At 63.9% G+C, this 15305-nt stretch overlaps 2 protein-coding genes across 2 annotated transcripts; both read right to left on the bottom strand.

Annotated features, from left to right (window-relative positions):
• Positions 1-1259: 1259 nt before the first annotated feature.
• On the bottom strand, positions 1260-8686 carry CYBA (cytochrome b-245 alpha chain). Its single transcript, XM_082862818.1, has 6 exons — positions 8575-8686; positions 5186-5255; positions 4622-4696; positions 4320-4403; positions 3717-3798; positions 1260-1726 (listed from the first exon to the last, which is right to left on the bottom strand). The coding sequence occupies exons 1-6, from the start codon at positions 8630-8632 to the stop codon at positions 1517-1519; spliced, it is 579 nt and encodes a 192-aa protein (XP_082718944.1). The 5' UTR covers positions 8633-8686; the 3' UTR covers positions 1260-1516.
• Positions 8687-9664: 978 nt separating this feature from the next.
• Positions 9665-15263, bottom strand: MVD (mevalonate diphosphate decarboxylase). Its single transcript, XM_082862439.1, has 10 exons — positions 15185-15263; positions 14190-14260; positions 13683-13797; positions 13269-13415; positions 12290-12489; positions 12127-12201; positions 11811-12029; positions 11536-11651; positions 10632-10740; positions 9665-10287 (listed from the first exon to the last, which is right to left on the bottom strand). The coding sequence occupies exons 1-10, from the start codon at positions 15252-15254 to the stop codon at positions 10207-10209; spliced, it is 1203 nt and encodes a 400-aa protein (XP_082718565.1). The 5' UTR covers positions 15255-15263; the 3' UTR covers positions 9665-10206.
• Between the last annotated feature and the right edge of the window lie 42 nt (positions 15264-15305).

The raw sequence follows: 15305 nt of genomic DNA, 5'->3' as shown, positions 1-15305 counted from the left end.
AGGGCAGTTGTCTGCACCCCCCTGCCACTTTCACCTGCTGATTGACACCTACTGTGTGTAAGGCCCAGGAAGAGGGGAGGGGTCTCAGAAGGCTACCTGGAGGAGGTAACCTTTATCTTGAGCTTGGAAGGGGTCTTCAATCAGCACTTACAGAGTTTCTGCCCTGTGCCCAGGACCGGGATCAGAGCTGTGAACAAAATGGATAGCTCCCCACCTGCCCCGTGGGTGACCGACCACCACGGCCCCATCAGCGAAGCCCTGGGCTGGTTGGTGGTGAAGGGATAAGGGAAGGGAGAGGGGCTGCAGTGGTGGCCACCTGGGCACCACCTGAGTGGCCATCCGGGGCCCAGTGCTCCAGGCAGAGGGGATGGCCTGTGCAGAGGCTGAGAAGGTGGCCTGCCTGTGCCCGGGGGGGGCAGTGTGGCTGGAGCCCAGTGGACGGGGTGACAAGGGCCACAGCAGGTGCGGGCGGGGGCCGGAGACAGTGTCCGTCCTGGGCTATGGGAGCCTGTGGGCTCCGAGCCGGGCACCGGGCGGGACAGGGCAGTGCTGGGAGTGGTCTGGGAGTGGGGGCGGAGGAACGGTGGGCCGACTGGATTTATGCTGAAGACGAAGAGTGTTGGCTGACAGGCAGTGTGCCCTCCAGGCCAGAGGTCCCTAGAGACCCCCAGCTCTGAAAGTGTGAGAGCAGGAGGCGAGTGATTTAAGGGCTTTTCCAGACTTCGGGGGAGTGGGTGCCAGGGAAGGAAGGGGCTTCCCAGGCTGGGGTGTGAGCTGAAGCCAGGCAAAGCTTTGGGGCCACAGGGGCTCCTGGGCCCGCCATGGCTACTGTGGTGTGTGTGCGGTGTGTGCGCGGGGGCATGTATGGTGTGTGGGTGTGTACGTGTTAACCGAACCCACTTTGGGTTCACTCACCCGCTGATGACTCCCCCACGCTCCCTCCCTCCCTTCCTCTGTCTTTAAAAGCCTTTCCCTGAAAGCCACCAGGGAGTTGGGGGGCTTTGGAGCACGAGCTGCCCGGACTCCTTGCTGGTGCCTGCAGTAAACCCTGCACCTGCCTTCACCACAACGCGTGTCAGCAGACTGGCTTTGCTGTGCAGGGGTGAGCAGACCCGAGTTTGGTTTGGTAACGATTTTGGCGACCTGGCTGGGGCGGAAGTCCCAAGTGGGCACCTTGCCCACGGCACACTGGCCCCAGGGTGGTCCAAGGGGTGCTGCAGCAGGTGAGTCCTAGCAGGTCAGGGAGCTGGGGGGACACACACACCCTCCCCCCAGACCTGAGACGTTCTTTTCCAGAGTAGAAACACAGACAGTTGGCATTCCAGATATGTGTTTCGTGGAACAGGCGATGCACTGAGATCCCAGTGCCAGTGAGGAAGATGACAGCCCTGTTGCCGGTGAACCTGAAGGAGTCTGCAGAAAAGGGGGTGCCCTGGGCTGGGGGCTGCCCACCCCCACCCGTCTGCAGGAGAAGCCCTCGAAGCTTTGGCGGGACGGGAGTGGCTCGAGGCCCTGGTCACACGACCTCATCAGTCACCGGCATGGGGTTTTCCTGGGGGCCACCCCCAGGGACCCCTGCCACCTCCTCCTCACTCGGCTTCTTGCGGGCCTCGGCTGGTGGCCGGGGCGGGGGGTTGCTGGGTGGCTGCTTGATGGTGCCCCCCACCTGCGGCCGCTCCTTGGGCTTGGTCTCGATGGGGGTCCAGTGCTCCCCGTGGATAGCCGCCTGCAGGACATGGAGGGGCTGGGCTGGGGTCCTCGCAGGCCGCCCCGCCCCGCCATATGGCCTCCCCGCCCCTGCGCTCCCCCACCCCCACCAGAAGCCAGGACACGACCGAATTCAGTGAGACCTGAGGGGACTGGAGCTCAGAGAGGTTATTTGATGGGCCTGAGGCCACACAGTCAGAACCCAGCTATTTCACCACAACACAAGGGGCCCCACAAGGGCGAGGGGTGCTGAACCCCGGGGCTCCTGAAAGATCCCCTGGAGGCAGCTTCCAGGTGCACAGCCCAGGACCAGCCTTCTTCCCAGGGACTAAGGGCCAGGAGCAGGACAGAAGCCCAGGCCTGAGTGGCCATGATGCTGAACTGAGGCCGGCAGCTCTGGGGGAGGCGGGTGGGGAGAGGCCCAGGAGGGTGGCCAGGGAGGCCAGGGGCCCAGGTGTGTTGAGGAGGAAGAGTGCACGGCCCAGGGAATTTGCTGAAATTCAGACTCCAGGGCCAGAGGCCACGTGGACCTAAGAACGTGTATCTTTCTTTTTGTATCCCCTAATACATTAGTTGATATAAAAAAAATGTGTGACAGCATATACTTTATGAAGCATAAGAATAAAGTGAATTTCTAGAATCACGCCTGCTAAGTTAAAAACTAGAACGCTGGGGCTTCCCTGGTGGCGCAGTGGTTAAGAATCCGCCTGCCAATGCAGGGGACATGGGTTCGGGCCCTGGTCTGGCGAGATCCCACATGCCGCGGAGCAACTAAGCACGTGCACCACAACTACTGAGCCTGCGCTCTAGAGCCCGCGAGCCACAACTACTGAGCCCACGTGCCACAACTACTGAGGCCCACGAGCCACGACTACTAAAGCCCGTGAACCACAACTACTGAAGCCCGCACGCCTAGAGCCTGTGAGCCACAACGAAGAGTAGCCCCCGCTCTCTGCAACTACAGAAAGCCCGTGTGCAGCAACGAAGACCCGACGCAGCCAAAAAATAAATTAATTAAGAGGAAAAAAAAAAGCAAACTAGAACACTCTATCCCAGAAGGTAAAACTAGAAAGTTGAAGGAAAAGAATGGAGGAAAATATGGCATACGGGCAGGAAAAGCCATTTTTAAAAAGCACAAACTATAAAGCAAATAAATATATTAGACAGACAGACTTCCGCTCAGTGACGAATTCACGGACAAAGTTAGATTCTTAATAGAGAAGGAGGAAGCACCCACAGTGGCTAAAACTTACAAAGGAGTCACAATTAAATACACATGACACTCCTGCAGACTAACAAGAAAAAGACAAAACCCCCGCAGGAAAACGGGCAAAAGGTCTGGCCGGGCAGCCTAGAAGCACTGAGACAGCTGGAGCGAATGAGGCGGCGGCCAGCCCGTCATCAGCGGAGCAATGAAGCCGGAATCATCAGGCCCTGCCGGCCTGACTGAAGCTGGCGGCCGTGGTGGGGCTGGAACCGCGGCTCGGAGGGGCAGGGGCACCACGCGCGGGAGAACAGCGAGCGTCCGCAGCCTGCGCCTGGCGGGGCCCCCGCCCCACCCCCACCGGCCCTGCCCTGCCCAGCCTCACCGGCAAGGGGCCTTTGCGCAACCTGGACTCCAGGCAAGCCCAGCCCCAAGGGTTTTGCACATGGCATCTGCCCTGCTCACGAGCTCCTGACAGCATCCCGAACTGGATGAGAAACCTTTGAGCAGCGGATCCCAGTCCAGGCCGGGCCTGCCGGCCGTGTGACCTGGGCCAGCGACGTCCCCTCTCTGAGCTTCCGCCGCTCGTCTGTGAAGTGGGGGCCCCACCTCCCACTGCGCAGGGCTGCAGCGCAGGTTACAGAGGACGTAGGGGAACGGCCAGCACGCTAGATGGGCCAGAATGGAGGCTACATTGGAACTGTCCCCACGACGTGAGCAAGGACGCGGGCTCGGCCTGCAGGGCCCGCCACGGGGCCAAGGCTGTCAAGGACCGGCGGGGCTGACCACAGAGGACGCTACTCACCAGCAGGTAGATGCTGCTTGCGATGGCCAAGCAGGCTGTGCCCAGGATGGTGGCGAGCAGGAAGCCGGCAGGTACCGACAGCCTGGGGAGGGGGTGGAGGACGGAAGACAGTCAGAAGGGGGGTGTGCAGCCCCAGGCCTTGGTCAGAGACCACAGGATCTCAGGACAAAGCCCCCAGGACCTTGAGCGGAGGGGATGCCCACTGCTGCCCAGGCTGGGCTTCTAACTTCGGCCCCGGAGCTGTTCTCTGCCTGGTTTGCACAGGGCAAACCGGGCAGACATAGGGGCAGGGCGCTGGGCCCCCCGCCGCCACCCAGGGGGGAGGCCCAAGCAGCTGCAGGGGCGCTGCGCGTGGCGGTCTCCCCGGCGGCGACCACCAGACTCATTGTGGGACGGCTGAGCAGAACCGCCCAGCTGAGCCCAGTCAACCCCAGAACACTGATTATTCCTCACTTAAGCTACCAGGCTGGAGTGAATCATTACCCTGTAAGTAATGACAGATACAGGTTTAGGGAACCTCTGGCAGAGCCCGGGAGGGGCCTAACTTGACCCCAGCAGTCCTCTGCCGGCAGTGCTGGTGATCCCAAGTGGGCAGAGACTCACCCAAGGTGAAGGAAGGCCCGGATGTAGTAATTGCTGGTGAGGGGCCCGAACACCTTCACCGCTCTGGTCAGGTACTTCTGTCCGCTAGGCAGAGGGAGGGAGGGGAGACAGACTGCGTCCAGCTCAGCACACCCCACCGCCCACCCCGGCCCAGAGCGCCCGGCTCTCCCTCCCAGGGGCCCAGGGGCCCAGGGGCTCAGCGGCTGGGCAGACACCCAGTGGGCTGGCGCTGGGGACAGGACCAGGCTCCCGCGTGGTTACGGCTCCTGGGGAGGCCGCCAGGGCAGGGCGGGGAGACTCACCACCTCTCCATGGTGGAGCCCTTGCTCCTCTTACCCCGCGGGTACTCTAGCAGGCAGATCAACACACCTGCCGCTCTGAAGCTGCGGTTAAGGAAGAGCCCAGCTCAGCCTGAGGGGCCGCAGTGAGCCCCCTTTGCTGATGAGAAAAGAGAGAGGTGCGGCCGCTGCCTGAGGTCACGCAGCTGGGAAACAGCTGGACGGGATTCCCATAGCTCTGGCCACTTTGCTGCCTCCTTTGCTGTCCTGTGCCCTCCCTCCCCCCCATGCCTGCCTTGGCCTCCAGAGAGCCTGTAACAGCTGGGCTGGTGGGGGGAAGGGGGGACCCGGTCCCCTCGTGGATAGGCCCGGCTGGCTAGGGAGGGTGGCTGATAGACGGGGGTGTGGAGGGGATCCCGAGCATTCCCGAGGCCTCAGTGCCACCCTCAGGGGGCACTGACACCTCCCACCCCGCCAGGGCCCAGGCCGGTGGTCTGTCACCTCCCTGCTATGAGCCCCTCCTGCCTTCCAGGGGCAGCGGCATCTCTATCCCCCCGCCCCGACCTGGGGTGTGCAGCAGGAGGATACATGGAGTATGCGCCCAGGTACCACTGGGCAAACTGGCCGGCCGTGGCCACAATGCCCCCGGTGATGAGGACTGTGGACAGAGGAGAAGCAGGTTAGCAGGTGCCCCACCCCACGCCTGCAGGGGCTCTGGCCGCCCCCCTGTGCTCCCCCTCCCCCCAAGGGGCCACCAGTGCACCACAGAGCTGCCCTCTGTCCGCCACCGTGTTAGCCCAGGAAGGGGACCCAGGTGGGTGCAGCCCCTGGCCGGTGATGGGGAATGGCCGTAGGCATGGGGGTCGGGACGCCTTCCCCTGGGAAGCAGCATTCGAGCCAGGGAGGGGCCTGAGGAGCTGCTGAGGGATGTGTGGGAGAGGAAAGGCCTGGGCTCCAGCCTGGACACACTCCCCAGGCCCCTGACCCTCAACACGCTGAGTGTTTGCTCGATGCATTTAAAGACTGCACTGTTGGTTGCTGACTCTGTGCCGGCTGCGTGGACGTTCTCTCCCGGCTGGGGGTGTCCTGGGCGACCCCACTCGTGTGTTTTGTCTTATGCAGTTCTGAGTGGACTTGGTCTCTCCAGCCCTTTACCTGCAGCCCTGTGTGCGCCTGCCGCGACCAAGCGTATCTCTGGCTTTCCTCCCCAGTAATTTTTTTCTTTTCTACTGCGGTAAAATCAGTGAACAGCTCAGTGCCGTGAAGCACATTCACATTGTTTCGACACCGTCACCACCAACTGGCCCCAGGATTTCCAGTCATTTATTGAGGTACAATGATTACATAAAGTGCACAGACTTTTTACATGTGTGACCCGCTACGTGATCTCCACCCGAATCAAGATTCCCGCCACCCCAGAAAGTTCCCTGAGGGCCCTTTTGTTCTGAACCGAAGGTTTGTCCAGGCCCTTCCCGCGGTGGTTTGCATGGAGCTCCAGCTCACTCTGTCTTGTTGGGTAGTTTCCTACTGTGTGAATCCGCCACGATGTGTTTATCCATTCTCCTGTCTTTGGGACGCGTCAGTTGCTTCTGGTCTTGGGCTGTAATGAATAAGCCGATAGAGCTAGATTCTTTATGGTTTAAGCAATCTGAGAGTGAATTTAACACCTTTTATCGACTGTGCTTGCAGGTAACTTACTTTGCTCTCTTGTGTTTTCTCTTGAAGTAGCTTTTCTGTTGCTTCTTCTGCCTTCTGCTGACTTGATCAAACTTTAATTAACTTTAATTAAAATTCCTCTTCCTGAACCGCATGTGGACTTTAGAAGGTTTAACTTCAGTCTCACCCCAAACTACCCACGATTATTAATTATTTACAGCCAGTGTCTTCACGCTGGCGTTGCCGTCCTTCTCTCTGGATCCAGCTTCGCTCTCGCTGTAGCACATCCTTCAGTAGTTCTTTCCGGTGACCTGAACTTCCTGGTCAGTGGGCCCTGTGGCAGCCCCCCCCACCCCACGCGCAGTACGGGCCTGAGTTTCCAGCGGTTTTGTCTTGTTTGAGACTTTCTTCGTCCAGGCTCCAGTGGCAGATGGCACAGTTCCTTGCGGGGGATGATCTTTTGGTCTGTTTCTTCCCGGCTCTGGCCTCAGAATCTCACCGGGTAAAAGCCCTGACTCCTGGCGCCCCTCCCTTCGGCCCCTGAACCCTCATCATCTTCCGCAGGTGTCAGGCTCAGCTACGTTCACGTTCACGCTTGCTGTGCTGTCGGCGCCTCCCTGAGCTGCGGGAGGGAAGGGACATCTCCCCTGCATTGAGGCAGCACCATGTCCACTCGACCTGGGGGTGTAACTTCCTTGGCCTGGGCAAGAGCCTCAGCTCCCATGGGGCTGTGGTCTCACGATGGGGATGGAAACTTCAGCTAGTGGTGAGCAAGGTGAACGTGGGCAGAGGTGCTGGCTACGTCAGGCTGTGCGCTCTGGAAAGACTTCTCTGAAGCCGCTTCCGCAAAGGCCAGGGTGGGTGGGCCCCAGAGGACTAGAGGGCCAGGGGTGGAGCGGTCGGAATCGGAGGGGACATGGTCTGATTAGATGGGACTTTCTACAATAAAACGGGCCCACGGGCTGCTGGGCCGCTCGTCGGGCCTGGCCTGGTCAGCCCGGAGGGCTGTAGTTAGTACTGAATCAGGAGGAAAAGTCAGCAAAAGGAGGAATTTGGAGCCAAAAGGGGGACCTTCTGACAAACCGCCCCTTTTGATGGTGGAGGAAGCTGAGCCATAGTCATTGCGGGGGGGTGGGTGGTGGGGGGAGAGGACAGCTCTGGGCAGAAGCGAGGAGAGCCAGGTACTGACCCACTGAGCTCTCAGCCACTGAGACGCCAGAAGGGGGCCTGTCTGCCTGGGCACAAATCTTGGGGCTGGTGCCCCAAAGCTGCCCACCTCCCAAAACGCAACCTTACAATGCTCCCCGCCGCACCCAGCTCTGCCGGCTCCTCCAGTCCCCAGGATGGGCGTGGGGGCCTCGGGGTGGGTCCCAGGTAAGCGGGGGTGGGCTGAGACCCTCCTCATCACCATATCCCCCAGTCCTCCCACCCGCCCACTCGGACTAGGTGTGGGGCCTTCCTGGGAGGGGCAGAACCGTGAGCGGCTTCTTCTTGCTTCAGGCCTCGCCGCCTCCTGAGAGGTTCCTGTGTCTGTACAGCACGGGCTTCCGCCCCATGAGCGCAGGGCGGCGGGGTGACGGCGCCGTCCCTCCCCAGAAGCAGCCGCAGGGAGCTGGGTGGGAGGAGGTCACATGGCTGTTTCCAGCCGCCTTGTGCAATGGCCTTCTGAGCAGACTCAGGCCTGGGCCCCAGAGACAGAGCGGTCGCCCCCCATGGGCCAAGTCCAAGGCCAGGAGGCAGGAGGAGCCCACCTCCACACCCCAGGACCCCCGGGGCAGGAGGGGCCAGTCCAGGCAGGGGTGGGTCAGGCCAGGTTTTCCCAACCCTGCAGGGCAGTGACTCTCCGGAAACCACCGGGGGCTAACACTTCTTCCCCCGACTGTAACTTCCTCTTGTGACGGGGGGTGGGGGAGGTGGAAGAGTGAAGGGACAGAGAGGATGGGGTGTAGGTGTGCACGGGTCTGCAGGGGCAGGAGGGCCCCGGATCCCCCTCCCCAGCTCCAAGGCTCCGCTACAAGGCTGCTGCCTGCTCCCAGCACAGGCCCCCAGACTTCTTGCCGCTGGAGTCTCCAGTCTCGGGGCCCCCACCCCCAGGCCTCAGTTCCCACTTCCTGGCCTGCAGCCCAGGGTCTCTGGCTCCTCAGGACCCTCTCCCGCCCCCTCTCCAGCCTGACCCCTCCCCCTTTCCTCGGCCATAGCCTGAGGCCTCCAGGCCCCCACTTCCCCAGCCCGGGCTCCAGCCTGGACTGCCGCGGCACCCCTCACCCCAGGCACAGCCGCCCTCTGCAGCCCCGCCCCCAGCGCGGCAGCCCCCCACTCACTCAGGCCGGACGCCAGCGCCTGCTCGTTGGCCCACATGGCCCACTCGATCTGCCCCATGGTGGCGACCCGGCTCGGACACGGCTAAGGCACTTCGGATCCCGCGTCCCCAGAGCTCCGCCTGCCTCCCGCCCCGAGTCTCCCGAGTCCCCCGAGTTCCGGCGCCGCCCGGCCCCGCCCCGCCGCTGGCCCCGCCCCAGCCCCGGTTCCCCAGGTGGCAGGCAGGCCTGGGGGCAGGTGGGGTCCCGGTGCTCCCAGGAGCCTCGTCCCCCACCCCCGCCACGACAGCCTGGGACCTGGAGCTCAGGAAGGGGCCCTACCCAGCCGGCCCAGGCCTTCCCCCGTGCAGACCCAGCCAGCTCGGCCGCGGTGGACTCGAGCGGGGGCGGGGCCTCAAGCCAGGACCCCGGAGCCAGGATCCCTCCCCGGAGGTCAGCGCAGACCCAGCCTCCGCCTCATCTGGCCCTGGGCTAGCGCAGGTGTGGACAGACGTGGCCTCTGCAGGCAACCCTTTGCTCAGAGGCTAATTTGGGAGGGGTGGTGCTGAGAGTGTGGGAGGCTTCTGGGAAAATCCGGAGTGCAGGGGTGCTGGGCAGTCCTCTCACCTCCCTCCTCTGACCCCCCTTCAGGGTCAAGGTCAGAGCGCTCAGATGCCCTCCCCCTCCTCCCCCCAGCTGGTTAGGACAATGGGGAGGGGTGCGAAAGGGGAGGTCGCTGGGCTCAGGGGAATGGAGAAGCTCACTTGGAGCGAGGGCTCTGGTCGCAGACCCACAGCTTCGGGCTGAGTAGGGGCTCCTGCCCGCAAAGCCGCTTCCCACCTCCCTTCCTGGACGGAGCTTAGAGCCAGGCCCAAACCGCGTCCCCAGCCCGTCAGCCTGAGTGACCACGTCCACCACGGTGGTGGCCATGGCCATGGGGCAGGGTCAGCTGAGCACCCCATATGTGGCTGGGCAACAGAGGGCGAGCTGGGGGCAGAAGTCGAGTCCCCAGCCCCATCTCCCGCCGCGCCCTCCCAGCCCCCTCGGTGAGCTCTGCCTGGACCAGGAGAAAGCATGCTCGTCGAACTGCCTTTACTGCGGCCTTGGCGCTGCTCCCCGGTCCCCACAGACACAACACTGGTCTTTCTGTGAAGACACCCTGTACCCACTCAGGGGCCTGGGCCCAGGGCCAGGCGGAGCACTTCATGGGGGTGTCCTGAGGTCGCACCCTGTGCGGTGGCCCGTGCTCCAGCTCCGAGGGGGGACCCCTGACACGCCGTCATCTCCAGTGGTCAAGCTGCTGTTGGGGGCAGTGGGAGTGACCCCCGAGTTCAGGGCCAGAGCCCTTTATTGGCGATGCACCGGCAGCTCCCCACTGGCCGGCTCGGTCCCCCAGTGCTTGGATCCGGAACCAGGCTCCCATCTCAGCAAGGTGCTGGGCGCAGGTCGGGGAAAGGTGAGGCACCTGGCGGCCCCGCCCCTGACCGCCTGGGCACCTGCAGGCGTCGTCCCACTGTCCAACTCGGCCACAGCCCGGAGCCAGGCGGCCACGCACAAATCCCAACAAGCACGCCGGGCAGCCGCCACACCCGGTTCCCAGTCCCAGCAAAGCGGCCTCTTCTCCCGGCGGCGGCCAGGGCTCCGTCGAGGAGGCGGTCAGGCGGCCGCCTTCGGCAGACCATCGGGACCCAGGAGGTGAGCGCCAGGGTCATCCAGGACTTGAGGCCCGGGTCCCACCTAGGGGGTTGAGGAATCAACGTCAGGGCAGGTGACAGGGAGCGACTTCCTTCCAGGAAGTGCCGGTCAGATAACACCCTGTTGGTGACGCCGGGCCCAGGGCCCAATCCTCCAGCACAGCCTCGGTCCCTCCGGGCAGACCTGGGGTGGACGGCAGAGGCCAAGGCCTGGGTGCACAGGTCACAGGTCTGGGAATTGGACGGATGTGGCGGAAAGCCCGGCCCTGCCACCCGAGTAGGGACGCTGATCTGTTCCGGGGGTCCCCACATTCCAGACCCAGCCTCCCCTCCCCTCAGCCTGGGGCTGAGCCCGCAGGGCACGTGCGGTGCGCGGCCAGGACTCACCTGAGTGGCAATGATGTATTTGATGCCGCCAGGGGTGGGGTCCGTACCCAGCGCAGCCTTAAGCTCATCCGAGAGCGGGACAGGCTCCACGGGCAGCCCCTTCAGAAACCTAGGAGACAAGGCAGGACTGGACGGGGAGGGCAGGGATGGGGCACGTGCAGAACAGGCAGATCTGGGACGGAACACGAAGCGGCGGCCGGGGGCAGGGGGGTCGTGACTACCGACGGAGGCGGGGCCTCTGGGGCTGACGGACAAGGGTGCCCAGCACGTTCTTAACGCCCCGGGCTGTACACCGCAGAGCGGTTAAATGGTGGCTTGACGTCACGAGCACTGACCAGGCACACGGACGCCGCGCGGGAAGGCCGAGGGCCTGGCGCCGTCGCTGAGGGGAGGGTTTCGGGAAAGCTCCACGAGGCTTTGGTGCCACCTCTCACCCTGGCCCACGGCTGCTACTGCGCCCGTTGGGGGACACAGCTTAAGAAGCAAAGGCCTCAGCTGACGCTCGGGTTGGTGTTAAACCTACAAACCACCCCCAGGGTGACCAGGGCGATGAGTCCTCGGTCGTGGGGCCGGTCCCACGTGGTGCGGAAGGTAGCACCCGGCTCTTCCCACCAGAAGTGGCACCGCCCCCCCTGGGTGACAGATCAAAGGGCCCCACCCACACTTCCCGTGCCCCTCGCGGGCAGGCGTCCCCTCACTGAGAACTGGGTCCCTTAAACAGCGGCGAGGAAGAAATCCAGACGCCCCGCCGTCACAGGAGATGCGGGCGGCACGTGCGCGCCCCCGGGGCTGGACCGAGGGGAGTAGCGTCCGCGGTCACACAGAGGCACACGTGGGACACGCCGCCTGCGGTCCCACGGGTCCCCGCCTGCCGTGGCCTCCCGGGAGGGGACCCACAACTCACTTGTCTCCATTCAACTCGGGGGGGAAGCTGTGCCTCACGGCAGCCACAAACTCGGCCACAGTGTCGTCCAGGGTGAAGATCACAGCGTTGGCGCCCGCGTCAAACGTGTACGCCACCTGGAACCACGAGGTCAGACCAGCTCAGACCAGCCCCCGGTGCCTGCTGGCCACCCGCTCGAGACGAGGGTGGGGGGCCGCGCAACCAAAACGAGAGCGAGAGGGAGATGCAGCCCCCAGAGAAGGGCTCGCGGCCCGGGGCGCCCCGCCCGCCCCTGCCTTGGTCTGCCCGTGGTGCGCGTTGAAGCAGTGCGCCAGCTGAATGATGCGCCGGGACGTGTCGTTGAGGTAGGAGATGGGCGGGAAGGTGTCCATGCAGGTGGCGTGGAACTGGTTGCTGTCCTTCATGGTCAACTGGCCGAAGGCCTGGAAGTCGCGCTCCCTGACGCAGCGGGTCATCTCGGCCATGCGTGCCGGCACCAGCGCCTCGGCCCGGAACTGCAAGGCAGGCGGCCTCTCCGTGAGCCGAGCAGAGCCACGGGGCCTGGCTTCCAAGCGCCCCGGGAGCCACCCGCCCAGCCGGCCGCGGCCTCACCCTGAGCAGGGCGCTGGTCTCCACGCTGGTCTGCATGCCCGCCGTGCTGCCCGTCGGCTTCTTCTCGGTGCTCACCTGTGGCGAGGGAGGGAGGTGTGCGCCACGCCCACGGCCCCGGGAGCTGCGGAGGCCCTCCCGCCCCCAGCTTGGCCCTCCAGCTCACCACGAGGATGAGGACACGGAGTTCCGGCCAGTGTGACTCGGGGGCCACCTGACGGGCGATGCTGTCCTTCCCGTCGGCCCGCTCCCCCATCTGCCACTCCACGAAGCCGCCATACAGGCTGCGGCAGGCGCTGCCCGAGCCCCTGCGGGCCACTTCCGACAGGTCACTCTCCACGCCATAGACCCGGGCCAGGGCGTAGGCTGCAGGCAGTGATGGGGGCGGGGAGGCTCAGACAGGCTGGAGGGGCGCCGGCCTGTGCTCAGTGCCACGGGAGGGGGGCACCTGGGGGAAGGAGGCTCGGCCCCCAGCTCCACGGCTGGCATCCAGCACCCACGTGCTCTCGCACTCAGCCTCCACAGGGGGCTCTGGCGGGAGGGGAAGCCCCCTGGGGACTGGGAGGCGTGTGTGCCGAGGGGCCAGAGAAAGCTTCTCTGAAAAGCTCTGAGGGGTGCTGACTGAGGCAGGGCCCAAGCACAGAGGGCAAAAAGTGTGCATGCACGCCTGGGGCTGCTGGCAGCGCTGGGCACAGGGCCGGAACTGGTCAAAGGTCTGATGCCAGGATGCGGACCTGGGGGTCCACGAGGCAGGCCGTCTGCCCCCGATGCAGCCTGGCTCACTGGTCTTAGGTTACATGGAGGACGTGACTCAGCTGCCCACCTCTGTGGTAAGTGCCTTTGCCCCCAGCTTGGGGGTGGGGGTCCCTGCTGGAGAGTGAGCCAACAGAGAGGAGGGCAGAGCAGAGATTCAGAGGGAGAGATGGGCTCCCAGTAGGCCGTCTGAGAGCCTGGAGCTGGCCACAGCCCTTGGGATTCTGCTACGTAAGGCAAGAAATCATCCCCACTTAGTTTAAGCCAGTCTGAGGGGTGTTCTGTCACGCACAGGGTCCTATACACGGAGCTCAGCATTCAGACATATTGCACAGCCGAGGCCACGGCCCTATGCCTGGGGCACAGCACTGGGACCCATCCCGGGCACCCACCTAGGCAGGCGTAGCCTGCCGCTGAGGAGGCCAGGCCCGCGGCCGTGGGGAAGTTGTTCACCGAGGCCACGTGCACCTTGTAGCTGAGGCTGAGGGGCAGCGGGTCCTCGTGGCCGTCGCTCCTCCGCTTGCGGGCCAGGCGACGGACTGCAGGGACAGAAGACAGCGCCATGGGTAAGCATGGTGGGGACCGGCCTCTGTCTGAGCTCCACATGCAGACCTCCTTCTCGGGAGACCCCAGGTCCCAGGCCCAGACCCAGCTGTGCTGACGGGCGTCCGCGGCCCCTGGGGCGTGGGGTGGGGGGTGGCGGCGGCAGTGCCTTCTGTGCACTCGGACCCGCCCAACACGAGGAAGGGGCACAGGGGAAGGAGCGGGCCTGGCCTGACCCCAGCATCCCCGGGGCCCCCACTCACTCTCCCTCAGGCAGGCCTGGAGGCGCGGCTGCCCCACGTCCTCTTCCCGGCCATTTAGCCAAATCCGGTCCTCTGTGAAGTCCCTGCTGATGGCGGCCGTTGTGGTGGTTTTTAACTGGGAAAGAAAGTGCAGGGCCTCCTGGGTGGCGGGCATCGGCCAAGCACCCCTCTCTGCAGGGGCCTTTCCGGCCCTGGTCCCTCCTGGGCGCCCACTCAGGGCAGTGGCTTTGCTGGAGGTGAAGGCCAAGGCGGGCCGGGCTCAGGCAGTGGGAACACCCCATGGGCGTCTACTACCCAAGGCACGGCCCATACTCCCATCTCCTGGCAGAGAATGCAGGGCAGGGACCTCCTAGGAGGGGGCCAGGCATGTGCATGCCTGTGTGCTGAGCACTCCTCACAGCGGGTGATGGGTCGAGCAGCATTCGTTGGCTGGGGATTTACCGCCACCATCTGTAAACAAAGGTTTTGTAAATATTTTTTCGGTGTGTATCGCCAGCCCAGGCTCACCTGATCCTGGTGCAACGTGACGCTCAGAGAGGAGTTGATGGGCAGGATCAGCTCCTCGTCTCGCTTTCCCCCTGGAACACATGGCCCACGGCAAAGCCAGTCAGTGTCCCAGCCCAGCAGACGGGCGCACTGTTGCTCCCGCCCACCAACGCCCCACCCCTCCCCACCCCCACTGCCACCCCACAGCTCCCCAGTTGCCTGGACCCAGCTCTCTCAATGTACAATCTAAGTCCTCTTCCTGCTGTGCCCCCACCTTCAGGAAGCCCTCCTGGATTGCTCCCCCACTTCACTTAGCTCCCGAGAGCAGTGCTGGACCCCTTGCTTCACTGCTGCTTTCACTCATTCAACAAATAGCCGTGCTGAGTGCTCTGATTATAAGGCCCTTGCCTTTTCCTCCCAAACAGGAGCCCCAGTTACTGAAAACTCTTCAAATCTCCCTGTTCGTACCCCCTAGAGACAGCATTCCCCCCACTTCCGCTGAGCACTTCCACTCCTGTCATATCACAGCAAACACAGGAAACCTTCCAGAAAGTCCAAAATTTCAAATCCATTGTTAGGCACAGGTGCTGCACTAGTGAGCAAGGAGAGCGCATCCCAAGAGCATTCCTGAGACCAGAACAAGACAGACACGGAGAGCAGGTCGAGGTGGCAGAGTGGGCGTGACCATGGGAGCCAAGCCCCCGCGGGGACGCGCGTCCTGTATGGACTGTGTCTCCCGCTGTCTAGCCCCGCGGGGACGGACGTCCCGTAAGGACAGTGCCCCCAGGTGTCCCGGCTGCAGGTGGTGCCCAGCTCCGCGATCGCACTGCCCTGCCGGATGGAGGGCGCGGCGGGTCCTCATACCTGCACGCGGACACACAATCTCAACCAGACGAGGGCCCAGCCCACCTGCCGCGGGCGGAGGACCCGGTCCACCGCCCAAACCGGCCTCTCCGAGCCTCAGTTTCCCCGTACGCAAGGCCCCCACATCCCGGGCCCCGAGGCCCGCCACTCACAGTACTTGATGACCGCGATGTTGACCGGCGCGGTGCAGGTCACCACCTCGAGCCGCTTCTCCGAGGCCATGGCCGAAAAACAGCGCGATCCCAGCTCCCGGCAGCAGGCCTTTCCGACCCG

This window comes from Leucopleurus acutus (genome assembly GCF_964270905.1).
Source record: "Leucopleurus acutus genome assembly, chromosome: 20".
In the NCBI taxonomy this organism is placed as follows: Eukaryota; Metazoa; Chordata; class Mammalia; order Artiodactyla; family Delphinidae; genus Leucopleurus; species Leucopleurus acutus.
Note: the sequence above shows the minus strand (reverse complement) of the source record. Positions and strands in the feature narration are given on the sequence as shown.

Excerpts from the sequence above, each read along its gene's own strand:
- CYBA (XM_082862818.1), bottom strand. The coding sequence starts at position 8,632 with ATGGGGCAGATCGAGTGGGCCATGTGGGCCAACGAGCAGGCGCTGGCG. Across the intron at positions 4,697-5,185 it reads TACCTGGGCGCATACTCCAT|AGCGGCAGGTGTGTTGATCT; the intron begins GTATCCTCCTGC and ends CCGCAGCTTCAG. Across the intron at positions 3,799-4,319 it reads CGGGCCTTCCTTCACCTTGG|GCTGTCGGTACCTGCCGGCT; the intron begins GTGAGTCTCTGC and ends CCCCCTCCCCAG.
- MVD (XM_082862439.1), bottom strand. The coding sequence starts at position 15,254 with ATGGCCTCGGAGAAGCGGCTCGAGGTGGTGACCTGCACCGCGCCGGTC. Across the intron at positions 14,261-15,184 it reads CATCGCGGTCATCAAGTACT|GGGGAAAGCGAGACGAGGAG; the intron begins GTGAGTGGCGGG and ends CATGTGTTCCAG. Across the intron at positions 12,030-12,126 it reads AGACCAGCGCCCTGCTCAGG|TTCCGGGCCGAGGCGCTGGT; the intron begins GTGAGGCCGCGG and ends CCTGCCTTGCAG.